The sequence below is a fragment of the Manacus vitellinus genome, unplaced genomic scaffold (assembly GCF_001715985.3).
Source record: "Manacus vitellinus isolate BGI_N305 unplaced genomic scaffold, ASM171598v3 scaffold_18_pilon, whole genome shotgun sequence".
NCBI lineage: Eukaryota > Metazoa > Chordata > Aves > Passeriformes > Pipridae > Manacus > Manacus vitellinus.
In genome coordinates, this window is record NW_021939324.1 from 13,107,980 (window position 1) to 13,135,308 (window position 27,329).

The window sequence follows — 27,329 nt, forward strand, 5'->3', positions numbered from 1 at the left end:
CATAAAGGGTCTGAGTATGCCTCAAAGTATTGGACAAACTCGCTGACTACAAAGGAAACTCAGTTTCCCATTTTAGGCTACTTGTACCTCCAACACAGATGTGACAGAACATCTAAAGTGGAATTCACATCATGCCACATTAAAATATATCCTGAAAAAGGTTAATTTTTATATTTACCTTAATTTTCCTTCAGAAAAGGTCATTAAGATAATGCTAAGTTTCAAAATAACTATTTCGGCTTCATAAAGTAGACTATTTCATAAACAGCTCTAGGGGGTTTGTATGCCAAGAATTACTGGGAAGGAATGGCATGTTAAATTGAACCATTTGGACATGCTGTATAAAAGTTTCATACTGACATACCTGGAGTGGCAGGAATTCCTAGAATCTCCATACAGTATTTAGCATATTCATCCGCTGGGTCAACAGATAGCTTTGTATGCAGTGCCTGGTCAACTTTGCTCAAAACAATCTGACGGAGGGTTAAAAGGCCTAAGTGGGTAAGAACATTTAATTAACCAGCATCAAAGTAGCTGGAGTTTCATTTGCATCTTTCCTTCAAAGATCTCAACATGCACATTAAATGATTAGAATTTTAACCATGGAACAAACTTGGAGTTGCATCGTTCCCATCTGAATTGCTCCAGTTACAGAGGCAGAGTTTTAATAAAGGAATTGTCACAATAAGTTCCATCTTTTCAAATGTTATTTTCCTCACAGATCAAAAATAAAACAAAGCAGATATTTTAAAGCAAATCTTAATATTTAATGTTTTCAGCTGCCATTGCTTCCCATATACCATTTCACTCAGAGTTTGAACAGCTGGTAGTTAGTATATCTACCCTAAGACACTTCAAAGAACACCAAGAACTGCTGCAGCAGCTGCTGTAAGCTTTTTTTAAGAAGCTACAAAATATGAACCTTTACCCAGACAAAATGCTTTGCAGCTACAGTCTGTACAAGCCACAGGGACAAAGACTTCTTGTTCAGGATAGGAAAGCAGTATGAAATAAACAGCAGTGTCTAATGACAAGTTGTACTATAAATGAGAAGCCCTGATTAGAGGAACAAAGGGGTGGGAGTGATAGAATAACAATGATATGATAGGCAATGACATGAGATTACAATCTCAGTTTGGAGATACATATAAGGTAGTACAAGATGGGGCAGGAGAAGAAAATTAGAACCTTAGTTTGGGAAGGCAGTATATCTGCTGGGAAAGTAGAGAATATGGACTTAAGGTTCTGGATTTAGAAGTTAAGAGGCTATTTGAACAATGCAGGGCTACAACACTTCTGTCTGGGATATGTTATCTATGTTCATTAAATCTGAAAACAACTTCCATGTCTGTCAAGCGTCATGTGCAAATCAAATGTAGACAATACATACAGAAAATCTGACAGTATATTCACTGTATGCACAGTGCCTGCTCTGGACTACAAATAAAATAAAAACCAAAAACCCCACAGCAGACCCCTCCTCTTCCCCCATCACACACACCACCAAACCTCCCCCCCCTTCCCCAGTTTTAAATGAACAATGCCGGTAGGTAAAAAAACCACATGAAGAGGAAAAATTTTTAGTACTGTGGGTGGCCTGGAAAATCAGAGCTGCTACTGTCCAGGAAAACAGTGGTACTATCATCATAGCCTTTATTAATGGGGGTACCCAAAGAAATAAACCTAGAAAGACAATGATAAGTGTACACACAGAAGAAACTGAATGGGCTTTCTGTGTTCATCAGTTTTTTAAATAATGTATTTTTGTACATATACTGTGGGGAGAAAAGGCAGAGAGATACCTGTATTAGCCAGTCTAGAGGCAGCAAGTTTCTCAAGGAGAGTGTCTCCAACATGGGTTTCATCTTTATAATGTCTTGACATTTGCTGTAGTGGTTCTTTCTGCCACACCCAGTTTTCAAACATTTGTGAAGGTACCTCTACAAAATCTGTTTCCACGTTAGTTCCACTAAACCTAGCAAAATCAGTCTAAAAGAAAAAGCCATTGAATTAAATGAAAATAGAAGCCATGATTTCTAGCAGAATACAAATTTTCATATGTCAAAATTTCAGTTTTAATCGCAGCAAAAGGAATCATTTGAATAGACCAATAATAATAGTTTAAAAATTAAATTTAAAGAAAGGAGGAAAAAGAAAAAAATCAAGACATAAGACTATTACCAAGGAACAAACTAGATTTCTCAGTGGTTATTTACTGCATTATCGACTGGTATGGAGCAGTACTTCCATTTTCTTAACATTACTGATTTTTATCTTTTAGGTTATGACAGCAACACAAATGTCAACCACTGTCAAACAGCACTCCCAGGTCCTTTTCCCCTGAGCAGCTTTCCAGCTGCTCCTCCCACAGCCTGGAGTGCTGCCTGGGGTTGTTGTGATCCAAGTGCAGGACCCAGCATTTGACCTTGTTGAGCCCCATACCATTGTGCAGATCTGTAGAGACTTCCCACCATCACTCCACCCTTGTCTTGTAATAGGTCTACCTCCTCTTGCCAGACCAATTTTATGGTTTTTTTCCCCCTTCTTATCAACATACTAACAAAACAGATATCCTCATTTAACCATACACATTATCCATGCATCACACTAACAAAAGCCACTAGACATTTGGGTCAAGTCACTTCAAGAGCTCTCCTAACAGCATAAACAAATCCCCTCCCTGCCCTGATCTCACTTTCCAGCAGTATCTCTCTCTTTTTCCAGTGTATTACACAGACTATCAGATCTTCACCAGCAGCTCACAGATTCCCTCCCATAGGCAGCATTTAAATGTCAAGTCTTAACATGCTTAAACAAATAATCACATGAAACAAGACAGTGTTTTGTACACACAAACTCCAAAGACAGGATGTTCTTATGTGGGATTAGCAAATCCGCACACATGCAAATAACAATTCACATACAATACAGCAGCACTAAGCATGGTAGCTATGCACACAAAACCCACCAGAGCAGTGTGAGAGACAACTGGAAAGGAGGCCTCCCTGACATGTGTGCAATTCCATAGCAACTAAAATACATATGGAGTAGAATTGTTGGCTTGAGCTGCCCCAGCTGGACTCCACAACAACCAGGCACATTCTCACTGGTTATGCTGCAGTCAGTTCTGTACAGTTTCATACCAATGCTGAATGTGTTTCATTTATAAACACCTTCTACATAGTCTAGGTTTTATTACTCAATTTGTGGTATGAGAAACACCTAACATAGGGTGAAGATGACATATTTTTCCTTTCAACATGATTCAAAAGTATCTAAGCAAGTCTAGTTTCTTATTAACTCTGGATTTAATATATGGATTTGTGCGACTATTTCTTTATTCTGCAGTCTCAATCTATAGGATAATGGTCAAGAATGTAATGTGGATCATACTTCTTTGATTTTATTATTTGGTACTTGTTTATACAGAAGATGAATGAAGTGCTACACAAAGTCTGGATTTGTAGACAATTATGTGGATTTTTTTGGTGAGTGAATACTGACATCTCTCTCTGTAATATAAAATTTTCATTACACTAATAATAAATTTATCATCTGGCAGAATTAATTTTAGATATAAGTAAAAATGAAACCAGAAATATTACAACTTTATTGTCATCTTGATGCAAAATCTGAAACTAACTTCAGTTCTGTCTGATCACTGTAAGAAACCTATCAGATAGCAGAGCAGAAAATACAATGGCTCAGGCATTTATGCTTTTGATATCAAGAGTGACAGCACTCAAGAGTACTAAATGCCAAAAGGTCATCTGGATTTAGAAATTATTTTCATTCATAGGTACAGGACCCTTTTTTACTTTTAATATCCAGAAGTGCAACTTGATGTAATAAAAAGCCCTCTGACAGAAACCACGACAGAGCATCTTCCTCACCTCATACATCTATCTACCTGTGACGACTGAAAAGATGCCTGCATGATGCAAATGCAAAAGTATATGTCTGTATGAAAATGTTTTTCATAAGGAGGTGTATTTATTGCTTCAGTTTTAAATAAAAATTAAAACAAAAACCCAACCTGACACTGTAAAAAATAACCGAAACATCACTAACCTGTGCACATATCTGATGCATTACGTGACCAAATTCATGGAAGTAAGTCTTTACTTCATCATGTCGCAGTAATGATGGACGATCCAATGCTGGTTTTGTGAAGTTGGTTACCAGAGCAGCAACAGACATCAATCTGCTGCCATCAGAAAGGAGACAGCCAGGCTGTAGACCAAAGCATGCTGCATGCCCATACTTTCCCTCTCTGTATAAGAAAATAAACCAGACACTATCTTCAAACCTGCTCACCAGAATGGCGAAGCCTGTTCAAGAACAGGGACAATCAGTCAGTGTCTTTACACACAGCTTTACACAGAAAAATTACATCTTTTCATGACTTCTAGAGACTCAGAGTGAGTCTCTTAAGAGCACAAGTGGAAAAGTGCCCTCTGTAATCTTGTACTTAGATCACAACAATTTAAGATTTTCAGCAGCATTTACATGAATCTGATTTTTACTATAATACTGGAAGTATACATACTTTAGATGTTCATTCTGTTTTAAACTGCAACTGTAACAGCAAGGACTAGGCTGTATTCTCTGAAGCAGTATTTTTTTATTTTATGACAGGAGACAAAAGAATACAGTACATTGCATTTTTTACGGTGATCCAAGAGTTTAGAGAAAACTTATTTTGAAAATTTTGCCCTAAACTACCCAGTTAATACTCAGGTTAAGTCAGAGAAGTACTACTGACACATAGCTTCAGCAATTCACATGACACACATAAAGATGGAAGCAGGCAAACAGGTGAAGGAGATAGGTACATTATCCTGAAAAGAATAATTTATGTACTATTGTACTGACTAACCTAAAAACCCAGTGACAGTCAAAAAGGAGTAGTTCAGAATAAATTCTGTCAAATCAGTCTAGTTTCACAATCTCTGACAAAACAGAGATGATGCTGTAGATAGCTACAAAGAGAGCTGGAGAGGTAGATATCAATATGTAAATCTCAATGTCTGCTCAACAGTAATCTATTCTTGCTACTGATCTATTTGACATTTTCTCTACCAGTCTGGCCAACAGGTTAAAAGTACACATATAGACCAACAGAGTACAAAATACACATATAAAGTGTAAAAAGGAACTAAGAGAAACTAGGAACACTCAGCAGACAGAAATATAATTGTTCAATAAAAATTAAAATTAAAACAGTATTAAGGTAGAAAGGAGAAAATTCATAGATTATGGATATTATGGATAACTGACTTAATAGCAGTACTACAAAAGAAAAATTTACAAAGTAGCAATGCTTCATAAACTGAATAGAAGCAAGAACTAAGACAAAATCCATTTTAAACACATAACTAAAACACTAAATCATAATTACCTGGGGTAAAGATCCAAATAGAACTGCCCTAACATTTCTCCTGTTGATTTATCCTTTACTGCATAAAGAGTAACACTGTCATGCCAAACATGAGCACTTTCTACTCGCTCAAATACAAGTCCCAGCAGCTCCTGGTAAATATTCAGTAAGCCTTCTGTAACAGCCTCAATTGGGAAGTATTCCTTCAGTTTTTCTTGATCTATAGAGTACTTCAGCTCTTCAGTTTTGTTCATATAATAATGAAGATCCCATGCATTGATTCTTCCATCATAATCAAAGTTTCTTTCTTGACACTCCTTTCTCTTCAAATCTAAAATGAATTCTCTTTCTTCTTCAACCAGTGGCTTTAGCTTCTTACTCAAATCATCTGAAAAAAAGATTGCCTTGGAGTCAACTTCTACGTTACTATAATGTGTATTCCTATAAAATACACTGAAAACTTTAAGCACATGCTCCAGAAGTGGAAGCTAGAGTTTTCCATTCATTGACCAATTGTCCATGACCAATTGTCCATTTTCTTGTCCTAGTGAGCCTTAACTGCAGGCATGCTGTGATACAGTACTCCAGTAGTACTACAGTACTAGGGCAGACCTAGGAGAGCTGTGAAGGGTGTTGAATTTAGATTTTTTCAAAATGGAAAGTAACACTAGACACTTTTGCTTGAATCCTTTGATTTTATCTCATGTAATCTCAATTTTCTTAATATATTTCTGTAGCAGCAGCAAAAGACTACAACTACCATTAGTACCTGCAAGGGCATCACAAAATTCAATACTTCTAGCTAAAGCCTGATAAAAGAACAAGAGACTCAAGAGTTCTTGATTCCAGACTAGCAAAGTCACTGGGTGTTAATCTCTATGGTACAAATACTTTCCAATATACTTATCTTGGACAAGAAAGCACCACAGCACTATGAAACACACACATTGAATATAAAATAATTAACCTTACTGAAACTTCCATAAAGTACCTACTGTACTTATTCTCTTATAAGTATTTCTGGACTATCAGACACTTTCTTCTTTCTTAAGAATTCAGATGAATGTTCATTGTTGATATCTAGAGTGTAAAATCGAGGAATTGCTACTCCTCTTTCTAGGTAGTCTGTAAGGCACTATATATAATTACGTTACATTTACATGACTGAAATACTTGTATTTCATGATTGAAGCTTGCATTGTGCTAAATTCAGAATGTGTCATAGGAGAGAATGCTCTTCTTCTTAGCTGTAAGATCAGCTTATGAACACTGATTTAAAACATGAACAGATAGGAACAAAGTAGAGCAAAATATACTGTCATGCTTGTAGCTGAGGATATATCAAAAGAACTAAATTAAAGGTGACAATTAATTTGATGAACATTCTCCCTCTGTGAGAATTACCACGAAGCATGATATTTATGAAAAGTATATGATCTCATATGCTTTTACTTTGTAAAGCAACTGCTAGATTTTGAGTGTCAGCTTCAAAACAAATGAAAAAACACAGTATTACAATAATATAGTGGATATAAAAAGAGTCCAAAATACTTTACGCACAATTAAAAAACACCAGGTAATTCAAACATTTAATAACGCAAAATTACCTGTGAGTTGTCAAATATATGGATAATTGGTATGGCCAAATATGCACCTAAACTGAAGGAGCATTTCAGAAGAAATGCAAAGAATTACAGGTGAAGGAAGAAGAGCATTTGAACCTCTTTATTGATGCATAAACACAAAAAGCCCACTACCAACAAACATACCTTATTTTTGTACTAAATTATTTGGGGGGGGTTATTTGTATGATACATCAATATACACTCCTAAGTGGTGTTAGGACACGTTAATAAAGGAACACATGCTACTCTGTGGAACTACGTAATTCCAGAAAGTAGAGATTAATTCCATGCAAAAGAGTGGCCCACTAACGTCAAAAGCATGACTATAAATTCATAAACTGCTCAGTTCAAAATTTTCAAGGTACCTCTGTTATCAGATCAAATTCCATTACAAGGCTTTTGAATTCCAGATTTAATCCATCATTCCAGATTTAATTTTTTAATTCAGATCATGGAAGTTGCATCATCCCATACTGTAATCTTTCATTATACTTAACGCAGTTGAATCAGAAAAAGACACCAAGGCTACGGATGCACAAAAAATTGTGCAAAAAATGGGAAAGGAAAGCTGCAACTCTGATGCAGCCTCTTGAACTGATAAAATTGGCTAGGCTGCACATATTACTTTGGTTCTAAATTAGGATAACCGCATTTTGGGGCAGAGAAAGACACAACCACTTGTTTATATCGGCTGTCACAAAGCAGCGATTTTCAGATTTTCGCCTTGTGCTTCCCTGATTTGGAGCAACTGCATTTGTACAGCTACAGTCTAAAAAATACATGTGCCAGAACGGAGGCAGCAGAGAGTTCCTTTTCTAGCTACACATGATGGATACTGTGACCCAGTTATGTATTTAAAATAATCTTGGCTGAGTAATCATGTTGCCACATCAAATATAAAAGTATTGCTTATAAATGAGAACAAACCTAAGAAGGTTGTTACATTATCTGTGCTCTTTGCAGTGTTTACCTCCAGGACAAAGTTGGCATGTGTATTATAACCAAGAAGCTCTGCTACTTTTGCCCGTAGTGGAAGCAATTGCTGAAGAATTTTTGTGTTCTCCTAAAAAAGAACGTGAAACCAGAAAACACATGTTATCAAAACATCTGAATAATATCTGAAATCCTATGAAACACTTTAAGATATAAATATAAAAACCCCTAAATTTACCTAGACTATTGGAATTTTTTTTCACAGCATTTGATTGCAGATAGCTAGTATTCTAGTTGATCACAGTCATTACGCTCCCTATTATAATTTATCTGTTTTAATTAATCAAAATGGATACCATTTCCTTTTAGGATACTAACAGTTGTGAAGAGTTTAGTTTCTTTATCAATCATTTAACTGTGAAAGGTAACAGTGAAGCTGCTGACATCAGGTTTAATTGCTTGTTAGCGATGAAGACAGCTTGTAAATGTATTGTGCCAACATTCAAAACCTGTTTGCAAATTTCCCTCTTTTGCCACTCTGACAATAGCAGTCAGAGAAAGATCTGAAACACAAAACCCTAAGCCCTGACCTAAATGTGCTGGAGGATCCTTGAGAAGCTGAAAATATAACTGTGTAAACCTCTAGTTCTGGAAAAGTGAGATTTCTCAGGGGAGGAAAAAAAAAAAAAAATCAAACCCTGGATTCAAAGATTGTTCCACAGTTTAACATCAAGTACCCTTATGTGTGTTGACTTGCAAAGTGTTCAGTTCTTGATGCCATTTTATCTTATCTTGTATTCATTTCCCAGTACTTCAAGCACAAAAGTTCAACTCTGTCACTGTTCTCTAATAAATGGTTGGTACAACTGTCTGAATGACATATTCTCTATTCTTTTCAATTTTTGTACCTACCTAGTTGTGTGGTCTCATCAGTATAAATTAACTGTGAAATTATTTCTTCTTTTTATAAGGCAGGCTTCCAAATATTTTTCAGATCATTAAATACATCTTTTATAAAAAACAGGAGGGCTTTTTACATCTAATTAAAATTCTCATCAATATGCAATGTGTTAATTTCACATTTAATCACCTTATTTTATAATTAAAACCTGTGCTTAAATAACCCCTCTCATTCTGAAAAATCCCAAAATACTATAGAAGCCACAATCAGACATCCTTTTCTGTGAGCAAAGTGTCAGTAAACATGTGCAGAACACTACAAGGAAATTTGATAAAAGACCAAAATCCTATTTCTATTAACAGCACCACTTGAAGATTAAGATATGTACACACACAGAGGCAGATCGTCAACTTCTAAGGTCTCTGGACATCAGAATAAACTGAAGCAAGGAACTTTTAGAGATCACACTGATAAGTTTTGATTTAATAATAGCAGAACTCAAATATAACATTCGAATGTCTAGCTGCATTTTTTCAATTCTGTCATTGCACTGTAGAACAACCAATACACAACATACCTCTTTGCATCTCGAGTTAAAGGCAGATTCCATTTTTCTCCTTGTTTCTGAAATGCAGCACTTCTTCATAACAGGAAAATAGTGGGGATATTTCAAGGTTACTTTATATTTGTCTTCCTCAGTCTTCTCTAAACTATTAATAAAGTCATCAGGAAGGCCATCTATGGAATAGAATTTAATAAACAGTAATTACCAGAAATACCTACTCCCCTGTTTTTGTAAGACTGTTGCATTTGTTTTGCTGCAATCTATTTTGAAATTAGAAATCTCCACAGAAAAAACACCTTTTTGCAATTTGTTATAGTTTCATACTTTTTTCTTTTTGCCTAGTGAATTTTCCCATACCAACAGTCTCTTGCTACTAAGCTAAGACTTCGTTGTTAGGCTAGCCCGGGCCTTAACGACTGCCCTATTGAAATGCTAAATAACATCGGCACACGAGCGAAATTGTGTAAGGGAATCTCCATTCCCTCGGTAGCCACCGTTGGAGAGGGAAGGGAGGCCTCAGTTGTTTTTTTTTTTCTCTGGGGATGGCTCTTTAGTTCTTCCCTGACTCAGGGAGAGGTGTGGAGGGGGAGGTTCATTTTTCAGCCGGGTCACTGGCTTCTTCTGGCCCCGAGGGAGGTCCCGGTTCGCCTACGATTCCTCACGCCCTGCTCTGCCTGGACTTGCCTCGGATTCATCAGAACGCGGATACCACCTGCTAGGAACCGCTGAGGGGAAAGGCGGCCCTTCCCCTCCTCCTTTCCCGTGTCGGCGGCGTTTGCACCCATTGACGAGGAAAGGTATCCCAGCCAGAGCCAGCCTCTGACAGCATGAGTCTACAGGAGGAACCACCCTTTCCCCTTCCCCCTCTCCCCTTCGGTGGTGGCCCGCCTCGCCGGGACGTGCCTGGGACCGACCCGGCTGCCTCCCCGGGACCCGGGCCTCCCCGGGACCGACCCGGCGCCTCCCCTCCGACCGGCCGCCCTCCCGGGACCGACCCGGTTCCCTCGCCTCCCCGGGACCGACCCGGCCGCCTCCCGGGACCGACCCGGTTCCCTCCCCGGACGGACCCGGTTTCCCTTTCCCTCCCCCGGGACCGACCGGTTCCCTCCCGCGCCCCGGGCGCCGCAGAGGCGGCGGCACCCGAGCCCGACAGCGCCCCCTGCCGGCCATCGCGGAGCAACTGCAGCCCCCGTTCCTGCGGGCCCAGCAGCGCCCCCTGCTGGCCGTAAGACACCGCAGCCCCGCCTCCCGGGGCGGCAGCGCCCCCTGCTGGCCGTGTTTGTAACTGCGCCGAAAGGCGAAAAGCGCAATTGTTTTCGGTGGAAGATGGGTTACGGAATTGTCGCTTGTTCTTTTATGTTACATATACATATTTAGTAAAGAGCTGCTACTTTCTTTTCCACACCTTTTCAACTGAAGCCTCTTAATTCTGAAGTTATAATTACTCAGAGGGAGGAGTTTTTGGTTTTTCTCCTATCCCACCCTCGTAAGCAAACATTTCTGTCTCATTAAACTGAGACACAATTATTTGCTAAAACTTTTTCAAATTCCACCAAGCAAAATAAAATTTGGAAACGCTTGCAAGTCAAAGAGAAATACATGTAAGGCTACCAGAATGACATTAAAGAATCTCTAATGTTATTAGAGCATATTTTATGCCATGTCTTTCAAATAATGAATTCCCAAATTTTCTATCACATGCAATTTCTAGCTTAGTTTTTAAATTACTGAATTAGTTCAAATATATTGCAGGGCAAAAAAGCTTTTCCAATACTTACGATGAATGTAATACACAGGGAATTGCTTGGTGGTGGAGAACTGAGAAAAGGAGCAGAGTTAAGTTATGCTAAAAAAGGAGGACCAATTTGATGCAAGGCAAACACTTCAGGAAGCAAAAATCTATGCAGACATTATGAAAACCTGCAAAGGATAACACCAAACTGACTCTGGGGAAGGATTAAAAAGGAAACAGAGAAGACTGGAAAACAGTCAGAATTTCCCTTGATCTTACCATCACTCATGGGGCCAAAACCAGCTACTCAAGTAAAACTGGAAGTTGAAGAAAGCAAGCATACCACTTACCAAGTTCTTCCCTAGGAAATACAAGAAATGTGTTGTCCTCATTCAGGTTTTTGTTAAAGTCTATACACAGCTCATTCAATTTTTTCTTCATTGTCTTTATTTCCTGCATTGAGTATAAACTGAACTTAGTGGAAAAACAAAAATCAAAGTTGGTAATTTCTATCCTCCACATGAATAGTATTTCACTTTTTCCAGCTAGGCTTTCTACTAGCTGACAGTAAACACCAGCAGTGAGCAAATAACACACTGCAGGTAGCATCATACTTCACCACCACTTCATCATACTTCTCCACCAGCCTCCCTTTTATGTTTCTTTTGACCCTTAGCAATATTGTTGCCAAGGAACCCTGCATCAGGGCTATCACTCCAACATTCCAAACTCAACCTAGAGGGGACTGGACAGATTAAACACATTCACTGAATAGTTTATGTTCTAACACTCAATTATTTTCTTTTATTTGAAAAGCTAAATTACAATTTTAAGTGTAAAAATACCCACTAAAACAATTGAGAATGAAGGGAGTAAAAATGCATTCAACCTACTGAAAAACACTGCTTTGGAATTGTACAGGTATGGTATGACAAAAAGAACAGAATACCCCCACAGCATAAGACCACTCCAAAACCATTTTTAAAATCTGGATATTCATCCATCTGAAACATTTTCTAATATATCTCATAATAAATTTCTATACCTTACAGTCAAGTTCAAATAAACACAGTAGTTACCAGTAGGAGAATGCATACACAAAAAAAACCCCCAACACCTTGCCAAAGACTCCCATCAGCCAATTTTTTTCACCTAAATATAATTCAAGTATTGTCTCCTAAGGAATTTCAAAATATCTTTAGAGGCATCAGTTACCCTTAAACTATGAAAATACACACAAAACTGTTCTCACAAACTGAAAGATGTGGATGAAGAATGATTATTTTCTACAAAGGGTAAAGTCTACTCAAGAGTCAGAAATAAAGGCTGTTACATATATATGACTCAGAATTTAAAGAGAATTATGTTGGCATCTGTAGAAGGCTAGAAGATAAGGGGCCTATGGATATGCTTGAAATACTGATACCAAGATAGCCATGGAGCCAACCAAGGACTGTTAGTAAGAACAGCCAAGGACTTTTGTTAAAAAGAACAAGATGTGGCTGGAACAGGGGCCATATAGAATAAGGGCAGCCCTGTTCTGGAACAAACGTCCTTGTTCTGTCTCCTGAAGATAAGCACAACACAGTACAGCAGAGGCACAGAAACGAGGTGGAGAAGTGGGCATGGACTGTAGCAGGAGGGGGATCAAGACCACCACAGACCTCCAATGCCTTACCCATTTCCAAAAAGGTCTAGAAGAATGGACTATGCATGATAACTAATTCATTCAGAAAGTGCAAAATTTATCTCTAGGGCATGGGAAACTTATCTGTACAAAGTACACCCACCAAGCTCCAGGACTCTGGTCACCTTGTCAGCTGAATTGATGCTGGAGCCCAGATTAGTGATCTCATTCTCCCTTTCTCCTTTCTCTTTCCCCTTCTTTAATTCATCTCTCTCTCTGTCTTTTCCCTTTCACTCTACCCCTTTATCCAAAACCCACTGCCATATGCTTATACTAGGGGGTCAGGGACTAATACCAATTTCCAAGCCAAGTCTGTAATTTACTAATAAAACTTTGTAAGCTTTTGTGGACTCTCTGATTTTGTCATTCCTTTCAACCACAAGCATCTACAAGTCTTGGGTGCTCCCTTCTCCTTGAGGATGGGATGCCATAGCATCTCAGATGCTGTCAATTTTACTTCATGATTTTTGGAAGTGAGAATTGCTTTCATATGCATGAGTAAATCCTCTCTTAATGGAGCCAAAGTTCTCAGAGTCACTTGTTTCTTCCCTTTAACCTACTTTGATTTTTTTTTCAGGCAAAATGCTAAAATCCTGGATACATTTTACTACAGTGGTCAATAAATGAAATTAAAATAGCTGTGTCTTTGCAACAGTTATACATATTTCTGAACCGAAGTGCAGACTAACTTGTAACATTTTTTGAGAGGTCTCTTTGCTAGGAATCTTATTTAGGCATTCTCATAATCAGAATATATAACAAAACTCTTCCAGCTAGGCTTCTTTTACTCTCAAAGGCTAAAATGTGATGCATACCACATCTATCCACCGAGTACTACGAGTGTCTAGCAGATTAAAAACCTTAACATTTAAACACCTTAAAGTGACTGAAGTTTAAAGGATGGATCTGGAACTAAGAACAGTTAAGATCAGAGCAGTAATTCAGCAGATCCAAAAGCATGAAGTTCAAATACATGCTTAATACAGCTAACCAATCATAATTTTATCCCTTCAACAGTTTATAACCTTTGCTTTATAAACAAATGGTCCATATTTACATTCAGTACTTCTTTAGGAAGATGGAGTCCATTTCTTTTTCCCACTTGGACTGATTTCTCTAGATATCGCTTTGTTTCAGGCTTTACATTTTCAAGATTGCAGTTTTGCTGAAATGACAGAACAGAATACTTGAATTAACACAGTGTAAGAAACATAACAAACATTAGAAGGGTCTGAACAGAGTTGTTCTTTAGAGCACTGTCATAGTAAAAAAGGAACATGCCTTTTTAGTGTAAAGGACTTCCCCAAAACAGTTACCTTACACAATAGTATTCTTATATCGATGCAGAATGGTTTTAAAGTACAAGTAACTCAGCACTTTTACATGCTGTCATCATGGCAAGTCCTTTTAGTTTTCACTCCAGTGCACTTCAGCTTTTTCTGTAGAGATAGCTTTCTTATACACACTTCAAGAAAATCAGTGGTATAAGGTAATACTGTATGTTATAAGTCAGAGGGATTGAAAAAACTCCCAAATAATTAGATGTGTCACTGAAGGTTATCAGATGGCATAATATTTGAGCATATACATCTCTTTTTTTCAGAAACAATCAAGCAGTGACAACAAATAACCAGAATCACAGAATATTCTGAGCTGGACGGGACCCACAAGGATCATCGAGTCCAAATCTTAAGTGAATGGCCCGTGTAGAAATCAAACCTGCAACCTTGGTGGTGTTAGCACCATGTTTTAACCAACTGAGCTAAAAACAATATTTCTATGTTATGCCATTACAAAGACTCTTGAATCACCATTTCCTAAAGCATCAACAATAAGAGACAGGACAGTGTTTGCAACAGAACATGTGCAAGTCTTCCTTCAAATTGACTACAGCATAACTGTTTTACTCAGAAACTTGCTATTTTGTCCTAAATTGAAAATAACGGTGTACACCTTTTAATTTTATCTTCTCTCATCTAAAAGGAACATTAAAAAAGTTATTAACTTGGTAGAAAGGACATATTGTATTTAAGTTCACATTCAAATATGAAGCTGTTGGAATTAGCTATGACTTGTCTTAATAACCTCTCATCAGTTTACCTACACACAAATTAATGCTTGACTAGCATCTCTGAAAAGCACAGATGTTGAAACATGCAAATTTTATGAATGAGTCACACAATTGTGTAGAGCTGTCAACTAATGACTTGTCAGTACAGAATACCTCACTTCCTTAAATAGAAAAATTAAGAGACAGGAATGTAGTGGTATTCCAAGAAAAAAAAAAGTATAAATAAGAACTTTGAAACAGATTTTTCTGTCATTTAAAAATAATCTACACAATAACACAGACAATATCTACTCCTGCCAGTGCCCTGCACATAAGATTAGAAAATTTGTGGAAATTGGTTTCTAGAACCATGAAAGAGTTTAGAATAGTTTAGTTTTGTTTTTACTCTGCGCCTAAAACTCTAATGCATATACCAGTAGTCTACATGCAAGAATTTATAAGTCTGGTGAAACAAAATGACAGTTATTTCACTTTGTGATAAACTAACTTTTCTAAAGCAATAGGCAGACTTACTGTCACAGGAATGATGAATATTTTTTTCTTTTTTATATTATGTGTTTACAGGTAATTTTTATAAGAATCCATATTTTCATGGAAAGATGATCCTACTACTATAGGTCACCACACAGCTAAAGTCAACAATGATTCAACCAGGTGATTGCATGGAGTACCCCTCACTAGACCTATGATTTTTTTGCACCTAGCACCTAGATATCACTTTTGTTTGTTTGTTTTTAAATAAAAGGATGTAAATGGTAGAAATTTCTTTTTGGGAGAAAAGTAACTGAAGAAAATCACGACCTCTGTCCTCTCCAACTCAAACCTCATATCTCCATTCTCATTCCCAGTAAATGTGTAAGACAAGTCACACAGAGTATTTCATAACACAAAGATAACAAAAATGCTATTGCCCTACTCCCTCCAACACTTGAGTCTCCTGTTGTGTTTCTGGCAAATAACACTCTATGAAATTCTGCTGCTTCACCAAGATCTTCATGTTACCAAAAGCACTACATCTAGGAGTGTCGATGCTATAATACTCAGTACAAAAATAATTGTAGCAATCAAAATTAAATTCACATATTGTTTTTCCACTGGACAACCCACAATTCCAGGGTTCTTTTTTCTGACCTAAGACTAAGTGTGATGGAAATAGCACAACTTCAAAATGACAGAGGTGAAAAATGCAGACACTGCCACTATATTAACGTCATTTATACTGGGCTAACTGTGCTGCAAGACTCAAAAACAGAAAGGCTGAGGACAAAAAATTAAGTATGCTAAACTCTACAAAAAGCCAATGCTTTTATTACAGTAACAGTTTAGGACAGAGGACTGTGAAAAGTCTCACTGAGCTACTTAGGCACTATGCTGGATCTTCCAGTCCTTCCATTGGGCCTATGGAACTGTCATGCTCCTGAAAATATCCAGGGCCCAAATCCAGCAAAGATTTTAGGTGGAAGAAGGGAATTCACAAACACTAATTTTAAGCCCTTAAAGCCAGTGAATACTGGCTCCTCCTAAAGCTAAGACAGATGAAGATTCTTTTGGGCAAAAAGAGAAGAAAAACTAAGTGTTCTTCATCTTTCTCTTGATGACTATACATTTCTCCATACACTTTAACACTAATTAGGCTTTGTGAAGTTTATCTGCATCACAGATATGCTAAAGGTAAGAATGATACACATTCAAAAAGACGTCTCAGGTCTCTATGGATAAGCAAGCCTATAAACCTTCACAAGCACAGGAACCAAGGGTGCTCTGGGGCCATCTCTGAACTTTGGTCTGATCAAGATGGTCTTCATCACCTGGATTTTCTCTGATGAACAATTTCCGCAATAGAAATACTAATTTTGAATATACTCCACACATGAAAGGTTGGAACTCTCCAGAAGTTTTAGAATTGTCGTGTTTGATGATTTTATATACCATTTCATACTTCTTTTGGACAACCATGTTACGTTTTTCCAGGAAGAAATCTTCAGGCAGAGTAAGAAACAAAACCTACCTGGAATTCCATGAACAAAGCCTGCAGCAGCTGTTTACAACAGGCTGTTTCCTGAGGGCATGTGGGTGGAGAAGACTGGCAACATTCTTAAGCATGCCTCTGCTAGTCAGCATGTGCAGATATCAGGAGTAATAAAATTTAAAATGATACTTTCACTACCAAATTCACTTTTACTCCAAGTTTCAAACCTCAAAATTAAAGTTTTCCAACGAATAAGATCTGAAGCAAATTCAACAATATGATTTTATGCAGGAATTTTTTCCCCTAATGTGTCAGGAAAAGAAAGAGACTGCATTATTTTAATATTTTCTCAAATTAAACACAAAACCCTCAATCATTTTTCCTCGATCAATAGTTCTTAAATAAAGCATAATCTAAAAAGAATACTAAACAGTTCTTAGCTTGTAAAAGTTTAGCCCTCATTAAGGGGAGCAAAAACATTCAGGATATCACTATGATCAAGCAGATTTACTAGTCTCCTAGTGGACTGTGTTATAAAGAAAAGGGAAGTGTGAGGGCCCTCATTCTCCTCATCTCATTTTAATCTGGCCACGGTGCAGGACTGAATTCATCTACCTGAACTATTAAATCCCCAGTGAGGCCATGAAAAACTTGATTTCATGAAAATGTTTTACCTTATTTGAACTGATAAATTAATTTCAGCAGAAGTCTGAAGCCTGTTTTTCGAGGTTCTTTTTTTATGTGTTTTTTTTTTTATGTGTTCCTGGAGCCTGACTTTTTAACTAGGAGATTCTAACAGGAGAAGGCATTAGAAATTCAGCAAAAATTAACAAAAAATGTATAATTTGGAAATAGCAAGATTTCACCAGTCTGGCATTATTGGCAATTTCACAGTTGTGCTACAGCAAAACTGCTACCACTTTAACAGCTATTATGAAGCTGATATACGCTCAGAGGTTGCATCTCTGGAAAACTAATACTAAAACATGCTTGCATGCTGCAGTTAAGCCAAGAGAAATGTCTAAAAATACTGAATGGAGATTTAATCAGCAATTCTAACTGTCATAAAGGCCAAATATTGCTGCAAAGGTAAATGACAGGAAAACACCAAATGAAAGAGTTAAAAAATTTTAAGAAAGTAGTAGTAGCAAGTAACAGTAATCAGTTTTCACTAACTACTGTCAGATATCCTTGTAAATCAAAAATAGATAGATTCAGAGATATGGCAGATCTGCCCTAAATGTACTTGCATATATTATACTGGATGTTGGGGAAAACCACAGCAAATAATAAATACATATCCAACCATTTAATCACTAGCCAGAGCAGGGGAAGAAGAAAGAAATCAACATAAAGCACTATCTGCCAACACACAACTGAATGGGGCTATTATATACCTGTACAAACACATAAACAATACCCAGCTAGAGGAGAACACTTGAAAGTTTCTCTGGAAAACACAGCAAAAGAAGACAATGGTATTGGAAGGCACTTTAATAAGGCACTGCAAGCATTATTCTGGTTCTCAGTCAACACTGCAAAAAGCACCACCAACAACTCCAAGAAGTAGGGGCTCCAGTGTCTTATTAGCATTATGAGAAGGTTAAAAATTAGTGGGGTTTGAAAGGGAAGATTCACATGTAAACCATAGGAAAAAAAATATTTTAGTTTTCATATTTGATAGCTTCCTTGTATTATCCTTAAATCAGACATTTTTGGGAAATTATTACTAAATGTCACTAGATTTGAACAAAACCAAATATTCTTCCCATTTGAGCTACGAAATAATTAGTACAAATGAAGAATACAAGATACCTAAGGGTGCTCAATTAGAAGAGAAGCTAAACAGAAAAACAAAATGGATAGAAACTAGTCCAACAGGAAAAGCATTTTTTGACATAGTTTTATTTTGTGGTCAAAGCAACTGATGAGCAAAAGTATATAGTGTAACTGTCTATAATGAGCAGGTCAAAAGAGGTAATTTCAGAGGTCACTCCAAGTTATATGTTCTCATTAATCTTCATAACTTAAAACAACTTCTAAATTTAAAATTCTTAACTATTTCAATACAGTGTAAGTTTGGACACAAATTGAAAAACAGTATAAGCCAATGTAAATACAGTGCTGTATTGCCTCTTCCTTCCCTCTTGGAATGAGTTCAGGGAGCTCAGCCAACAGAAAACAAAAAAATGCTTCTCCTGATAGGTCTCCTTCTGTTAGTTTAGCTTCCAGCTTAATCAGCTCATTGGAAGACTAAAGATAAAATGGAGAAAAGAATACAGAGACCTAGATATGGCCTGCAAAGAGTGGAAGCACCAAGGTAGGTTGTTTTCTGTTGTATAGCTGTGTCCCACTGGAAAGATTTGATTGGCATAGACAGAGAGGAAATACAGAGTGATTTTGAAAAGCACTGAGTATAAGAACAAATTTTAGATACATTTAGATACATAACAAGTTATGCAGACATCACCATGATTTACCTGTAAATAAACAATCTTCTGAAACACATCTTCTCTCATGCTCATCTCCACATCGAAATTAGAAAGCTTTTTGTCAGCTTCTGTACTTGCTAAGCGTACCTCTTTGTCAGGTGAAATGTGCTGGGGAAAATCCAACATGCTTCTTTCCACTGTTTAAATAAGAAGCAATGAACACAGAAGGTTAGACGTGCCTTAAGGATAAGGAACTTTCCCCCTTCTGACATTTACAGAAGACATAAGAAACAAATATCCAAAGCAACTTGACGCTTCAGATCAGGCTTGAAGCAAATAGTTGTTACATATGAAGTAAAAATGAATAGGCAAAAGGACAAAACCACACACCATAGTATAGAGAAGCTATCTATTACCCAAGCCTAATTATCTCATTGTCTTCCACAAAATCAACTGAAAGGTGTATAAATATGATACAAATAGTTCATCTTCCAGAAGTCATGTAAGTGAAGACTGACATTGTTTCATAGCTGGCACAGATGCTTCCACGTTAGCACTTAAAGTCAAAAGCTCTGAATCTTTCAAACATGCCCATCTGTCTTGAAGTTATTTTTATATTGTTATGAGCTCAGTGTCAAATCCCCATGTACTGCACTCTTCTGTGTTTAAGGCAAACACAGAAGATACTATGTATTCTGAACTTTTAGAAATTAGAAGCTGAGTAATATTACTTTTATAGAATATACTTTTGAGATTAAGTAAATCCTTGCTTATTAAAGGAATATTACATCTTATAATGAGAAATAGAATAGAATAGAAATCCTGAAGTAGAAATCAATTCACTTAATTAAAAATCAGTTATAATGTCTCTACCCTTTACCTCTCCAAAACTACATCTTAGAGTAACAACATTTTAGCAACACCATTTTAGCCTGATTTAAAGCTTTGTAATTTTATGTAATGTGCAGTTGTTTTATCAAGTCCTGAGATACTCTCAGCCCTTCAGAAATCTCTGGAATGCAAACATGGGCATATGGTTCTTCTTGAAGTCCATAGGAAACTTTCCTCTCCACATCCTGTCCTCATGCCAAAATGTTTAAAAATGATAAGGTGAGTTTAGGCAGTTTTCAACTGACTTGTAAGGCCTGTTGTCATCTCTGGTTTTTGGGATAATAATTTCCAATTACTAGGGCAGGCCTTTCATGTGGAAGGAACACACTGGCTTTAAATTCTAAGGTTCTAATGGAAGTCTTGCTGTGGTAATACTTATTATATGCCATGGGCTATTTCACAGTAAGTCATGATAATGTCACATATAGCTTTGAAGATTAGCATTAAAAACTGAAATGTGACCCATTATGGCAATAGCATGTAGTGAAAAAAGTATATTTTGGATCAACCGTTAGGGGCTATGCTGAGAAGCTGATAGCCATTATTTTCCACGTCAAACAAGTGTTTCCTTCTAATTTAATTTAAAGAAGAGAGTTTTACGCCTTGGTGAAAAGGCTTACAAAAATTATACCAAATACATTGGTACAATTAAAACTGAATCTGGCAGGAAGTTGTCTGAATGAAGATTACTCAGTCTTTCTGCCAGCATAAATTCCAGCCAGTTCACTGTATGTGCCTAAACTGCAATTTTAAGTAATGTGAAAGCCAGACTAATATTACAGTACAATAATTTGAGCTGTAGGCTGATCTTGTTTGCTAGTCAAAGCTTTTCCTCCAAGCCAAGGTTGCTGTTTTCAGCACTTCTGTGGCTACTGCAGATTTTTTAGAGTTTTCAAAATAACTTGACATTTATTACACTGACTGCTTTGTAAGTAATGCAGCCACCATCTGACAGGTTTTTCAAAACAAAGCTACTCAAGACAGGGTTCATATTTTTCCCACTCGTCTGACTGACAATTATTAACAAATTACCTCTATAACCTGTTTTGACCATCAAACTGCATCCATACACTGACATGTCTGGATAACTCAGTCAGAACAATCTAGATGTGAGTGCATGATGAACCTCTCCCTGGATTCTACCAGGCTTTGCAAGCCATAATACAAAGGTAAGCAAGTAAAAGGGTCTTCTTTCAATAATGCATTCAAAAATTCCTTCATTCTCAACCATCACATTTTCTCCACTAGCGGTTTACCAACCTTTCCATTGCTCCATTTGACTCGCTTGTCTCAGATTCTGCAGTGTCTGAAAAAAAGCACTGCTTACCAGGTTTAATGTATTACACATACCAAAGACACTGCACACTGTCCCCTGCACAGAGTTGGAAAAGAAATCAGGGGACCAATGCAGTTCTCTGCATGTGTCAAAGACATCAACAGCACAGTTTAGTCAATCCTTGTTTTTATCTCTAGAATAAAGGAGTAGAACTTTGTAGCTGATCATGTTACATATTGCTGAGAGGTCCTGAAAGATCATTATGACCAGAGGACTCTTGAGAGGCCTCTACACAATAACAGTAGGGATCAAAATTGTAAGCAATTACTATTTTTTCTCAATGTTTCTTTATGTGCAGATGGAATGCCCTGTAGAAAGAATCACAAAAAATATACACTAACCTGCGTATTCCACTTCTATGTCTGCCAAAGCCCGTACAGTATTTTCATGTGTTACTTCTTCAATATCAAGCATCCCGACTCTGTCATAGACATGCTTTGTCTTCCTCATAAGTTCTTCTGTTCTTGTTCTAATTTCCTCTGGTGACAGGTCCCATCTCAAAAGGTTTCGGCCTGATGCTATGTATGAAGAAGCCTTAAGCTGGCTAGTAATTTCTGTTCCTAATGTCATCCTCAACACAAGCAGTGGCCCAATGGACCTAGAAGTACAAAATTGATCTTTGTATAGCAAGGTTCTAGTTCAAGAGACAGTGTACAGTAAACATTAAAAACCCCAGCATCAGCATATTTTTAGAAGCAAGAACAAAGTCCTTTTTAGAGTCATAGCTTGTCCAGCAAGCTGTTACTTTTATGAATTAAGTCTAATTTTAAATAAATCTGCCTTCTATCTTTACCATTTAGGGTATGACTAAGTGCAAACAGGGACAAAACCTTTGCTATTGACCAAACTATACAGGTTACGCTACTACTAACCCTTCTAAGAAAAAGAGAATTGCAGTTACTGAAACTTCACAGATAGTACTTGTATTTTTGAAGTAAGGAATAAAACCCACATATTGTTTTGCAGATGATGAACAAGAAGACTGCAAAGATGCACAACATAAGACATAAAACATATCACTTGATCATGTTCATTATGGCAAATAATTTTACATTTATACAGGATGTCTGCAACATAATCAACATGGAAGGAAAACTTCTATTTGTTACTCACTTGCAAATGTATTCCTTTAATTGTTGTGGATTTTAAAAAGATGGTTTCACTCTTTTGCCAGAAAAGGTATATATGTTTACTGCTTACTGGAATTTATGTACTATTAAACCTGATTATATAAACCAACTGTATTTCAGCTTTAGCTAGGAGAAAGATTTACATACGCAACTGATCTTAGTGCGCTAGGCAATCAATGGCTTTGACAGCATTAAAAAAGTGACTTGCAGCAACGAATCCAAACATGTTAAGAAGAAACTGGCTTCAGAAATACAAGCTTCTACCTTTCCACTGCAACAAACCAACACTTAACTTAGTTGTAAAAAGGAGAAGGATATAGAATCAGGCAACTGACTGAAGTGGGGCTAACAGAAACCCACAGAGCCAACAAGGTGTCCACCCAGTGACTACATCAGTAGCTCAGTTATATATGAAGTAGTTGCTGAGGAAGATAATAATTTGATGATAATTAAAAGACAGCCTGCATTCAAAGAGTAAAACTTGCTGCAGTGTTTACTATCACAGGAAGATCGCAAGAGCATCACATGAGAATCTCTGCCTGTCAGAGACTTACTGTCTTCCTATTTCAGCCACATAATTAAAAAAATAAATCTTATGTTGTTATGTAATATTGACAACTTAAAATTTTCAGCCATAACTAAAGAAACACACAGAAAGCTTCCTACAAAAAGAGATGCTTAATTAACACTGTTTCTACATTAAGTAACTTTTTCTCTTAATGCTAGCCACTGTATCTGTATTGATTTTATTGTAAAATCTGACTGGTATGTCCATAAGTGCATGAACAGGTTCTGGCATACAGTGCAGAGAGCAAGAAGGATAGGCAATTTTCGACTGAAGGAATAACAAAGCAGAAGACTGAAATGCCAATAAACTAAAAAGGGCTGCACACATGGCTTCTGTTTGAAGGGAAGACGTTTTGTTAAAAAAGGGAATTTCTGTAGAAATAGCTTAGCCAAAATTATTTTTATGCAAGACAAAACCAAATGACAACATTTCTATCTACACTTTAAGTTGAAATTTTATTTTCCTTATTCTTCAAATCCTTCCATAGCAATGTAGGCAAGTTGCTTACTCTTCCTTTCTACTGGGAGAAAGAAACATCAATGTCCAGAAATACTGATGATTTCACTTAGAAAGTGAAGTCTGAACACAGAACATTTGTTCCACCTCTGTTCTTTCTCTCTGATACCAACTGACTTCTGTCATTAATGCCTTAGTTGCTTCTCCACTGGACTACTGACACTTGGAATCTCAGAAGTCTACAATAAATGAAGCTGTTCTCATGAAAGCAAAAGGTTAAGTATTAGCATGCTCAGAACGCATTAGTTTCCCATCTCCAAAACCCACTGAACTCTACATTAAATCTACAAATCCACTAAAGAACACTACTTCATTAAGTCACAAACAGATTCCCACTGGACTGCCCTATGTCTAGTTTTTCACACATTGCTAGCACAGCTCTAGTACAGCCTCTTGGAAGCTGAAGGGGAACCTCCTCAAAAATAGTTCAAGGCTCTGAATTCTATCCCACACCACCCACCCCAAAGAACATCAGGAAAAATACACAGTGTTCTGAATTAAGGTCAAAATAAAAGAGTTAAAGGAAAACAACAGCCTGAACAACACAAAAGTATGTTAAAGTGCAAGATATTAAACAGATGCTCTTTTCTAAAGGGAACCTACGGCTTTCTGTCATTCAGTATCTTCACCTAGATGCGTAGAAAACAGAGCCCTGTTGTCAATGACCAATTACATATTATCAAAACCAAACACTATAACAGGCACAGGACCAACGGATTACATTCATTGCAGCCTGTCCAACTAGATTCATTAATAATTAAAGTTGGACTGAGTTCATAAACTTGAATGCAGGGTCCCTAATTACTGCACAGCACTATTTTTAAATTTGACTTAAAATTGATTTTTTTAGTATATTGTCTAGTTGCATTGAGACATACGCATATAAATTTGACAGCTGTATAAATTATCGCCATAAATCCCAACAAGTTGTTGTCTGCCTGTTGGAAACAAGAAAACACAGATCAGCCCAGTTCTGAAATGCCAATACCTTGTCTCCTGCTGATAGGATGAAGCAGTCATTTATGTATGTTATTTTCAATAATAATAGGCAGTACAAACTCAGAAAGACCTCCAAGTTTTTCTAACTGGCCAAATGACAATGGGCCTTCAAAAACTGTAATATAACATCTCATATAACACCAGTCACTACATGTCATTCTTCAAATAACCTTTTACACACATGTTGGTACTGGCTACCAGTCAATCAGATGTCCTTGTACTAAAGACCAAATTAACTGACATCAGATTAATGGAAACAGCATGTGAGTAAATATATATGCACAGATGAAATTTTGGCCATTTTCTTCACGGATTAGTATTTTGAATTATTTATCCATATAAAACTATAAAGAAATAAATTCCCAAAACTTCATGTACTATACTGCAATTAAATTGATAATTTACTAACTTTACCTTATTTGTTCAAGAAAGAAACAAATAAACAATGACAAGATTAAATTCTATAAATAGACTACAAAGAAACAAGAAAGAAGAATATAACTATGGTAGTAGGATGTTCAAAAACGCTCTGCAGTTACATTTGTCATGTTATTAGAGAGAAAATACTAAATTGTATCACTGAGGGAATCTTTAACTTCCCAGATATAAACTGGAAAATAAAGTCTATTAATAATGGTAGGAACCAGATGGTTTTCTTCAAATACTGAATGAAGAGGACGGAATTATTATTTTAGGCTTGCTTTTGGTAAACAGCAGTAACATTAGGGAAGAGTCAACTACTGCTTAGACTGAGCAATCAGAAGTTGATTCAGTTTAAATCAGATGGAAGGATGTGTGCCTTGCATTGACTGAACTGTCAAGTTCAAACTGCTTCAGCTATCATGCTCAATTTTCTGTGGTGCAGTGTAGAGCACTAGATAAATGTAAACAAGTCGGGGTTAAGGATAAGGTTCACGTCCAGCAACAGTACTGCCTTAAGACATTCTTCTGTCAGTGTTCCACCCTCTGTTGCTCATTTGTGTCCTTGTACACCACTCCGTCAAGACAGCATACAGATGAAAATAGAGCGGACCAAAAAAATTCAGGGGGGACAGCTTTTTTTGAGCTAATCAGTCCCATCACCTATTTGATGTATGACTTCAAAACAGCTGTGTTGGCCTAAATGAAAGCTAAAAAGTGTCAGTAGCCACTTAAGCCTGCACTAGTGCTAGAAGCACATATGAAATGCATGAACTTAGTCCAGCAAAAAGAGTCTCCAGATGATTGCTCTCATTAAGCACATACGATGTAAATGTCCAGAAGTTTAAAGAGCTATCGATGCTAAAAGGCAATACTGACATAAGAACAAATTAGAATAAATTGGTCAGGAATACATGTAAGCTGGAATTGCAAGACATTTGTAAGCATCAGGGTAGTGAGATTCTGAAACAGATGCCAAATAAGCACCAGCAAATGAAAACATCTCTATTTATAACATGGTGCTTGACCAATTAAGATAGTATGAGACTAGATCATCCCAAATGCCCTTCCAGTCCCTATGTTCCTCTGAGGTCCTTCAAAATTAATGCACCTTTATTTATATTGCATTTTTATAATAAATATGTAACTGGCCTCTGCAACTTGCACTGGCCTTTTTCTGAGGTGAATACTATGGCATCTAATAATGTCACTGGAATGACATACAGGGCAGACTACATATTATGCATTTTGCATATATATATTATGCATTTGTGCACTGCTTCATCCATTTATGAGAACATTGGGAAGAAAGGCACACAAAGTTTGGGTTGGACTTTCAGATAAAACAAAGAGTATAACAGAGGCAGCTGTTTTCACAAATTATGGTATTAATCTGCCAATCCCCAAAGCAGTAAGAATGGTACTTTTTACAAAAGCAGAGTAAGTTGAATAACACTGAAAAACTTAGTAGCTACTTCTAAAAGAGGTTTTTAAAGAACAAAGCCAAGCCTCTAAGTTACAGACTGCAATCTGTAGAATGTCAGGTAATTTCTTTTACCAACAAATCTACAATTTGATTACTTGATGCCTCTGGAAAACATAAATTTGATTTGATTTTAGAAAGGGGAAGAACCTTTAAAATACTCTACTGAAGCAATACAAACAACACAACTGAATTTACAGACTTGATTTTTAACTTGTCTTAAATATATTAAACATTTATGTAAGTCTGGTTTTGCTTACAAACATTTTCCGTGACTGAAATATGCCAAACAAGCTTTTTTTGGTATGTTCCATTAACACTACTAAAATAAAACACAAAAGCCACGATCTTTGAAGAAGCATCAGTGAGGGGCAGCACCAGTTTTAAAAAATACGAACACAAAAACCTGCAAGCTTGTCCACAACATGCTCCTACTAATGATAATCACTGTATAATATGGTCAAGATTAAGCCCACTGTCTCATCTAACCAATGGACATCCAAGACTTCTGTAATGGCACTTTCAGTTTTCAAATTAATCTTCACCTAAATAGTATTAGTTACAATGACAAGTATAATTTTACAGAGTAAAGTGAACAAATGAACAAACATATTTCTGAGAAAAATATATACAGACAAATTTATTGTACTTGCAAACAGATGTGACAGTTCCATGTAGCCAGACAAAAATC

General features: G+C 36.9%; 1 protein-coding gene across 3 annotated transcripts in view; it reads right to left on the reverse strand.

The window, feature by feature from the left end:
• NLN (neurolysin) overlaps window positions 1–27,329 on the reverse strand; it is a 38,915-nt gene that overhangs the window by 4,715 nt on the left and 6,871 nt on the right. For all 3 annotated transcript variants that reach the window (XM_029958990.1, XM_018070422.2, XM_018070423.2), the window contains 10 exons: window positions 21,864–22,120; window positions 19,344–19,492; window positions 13,881–13,988; window positions 11,487–11,589; window positions 9,417–9,577; window positions 7,933–8,068; window positions 5,402–5,768; window positions 4,072–4,273; window positions 1,803–1,989; window positions 365–493 (listed from right to left, as the gene is read on the reverse strand). In XM_029958990.1, coding sequence (XP_029814850.1) covers window positions 365–493; window positions 1,803–1,989; window positions 4,072–4,273; window positions 5,402–5,768; window positions 7,933–8,068; window positions 9,417–9,577; window positions 11,487–11,589; window positions 13,881–13,988; window positions 19,344–19,492; window positions 21,864–22,092 — 1,771 coding nt within the window. In that variant the 5' untranslated portion in view covers window positions 22,093–22,120. The remainder of the gene's footprint in view (window positions 1–364; window positions 494–1,802; window positions 1,990–4,071; window positions 4,274–5,401; window positions 5,769–7,932; window positions 8,069–9,416; window positions 9,578–11,486; window positions 11,590–13,880; window positions 13,989–19,343; window positions 19,493–21,863; window positions 22,121–27,329) is intronic.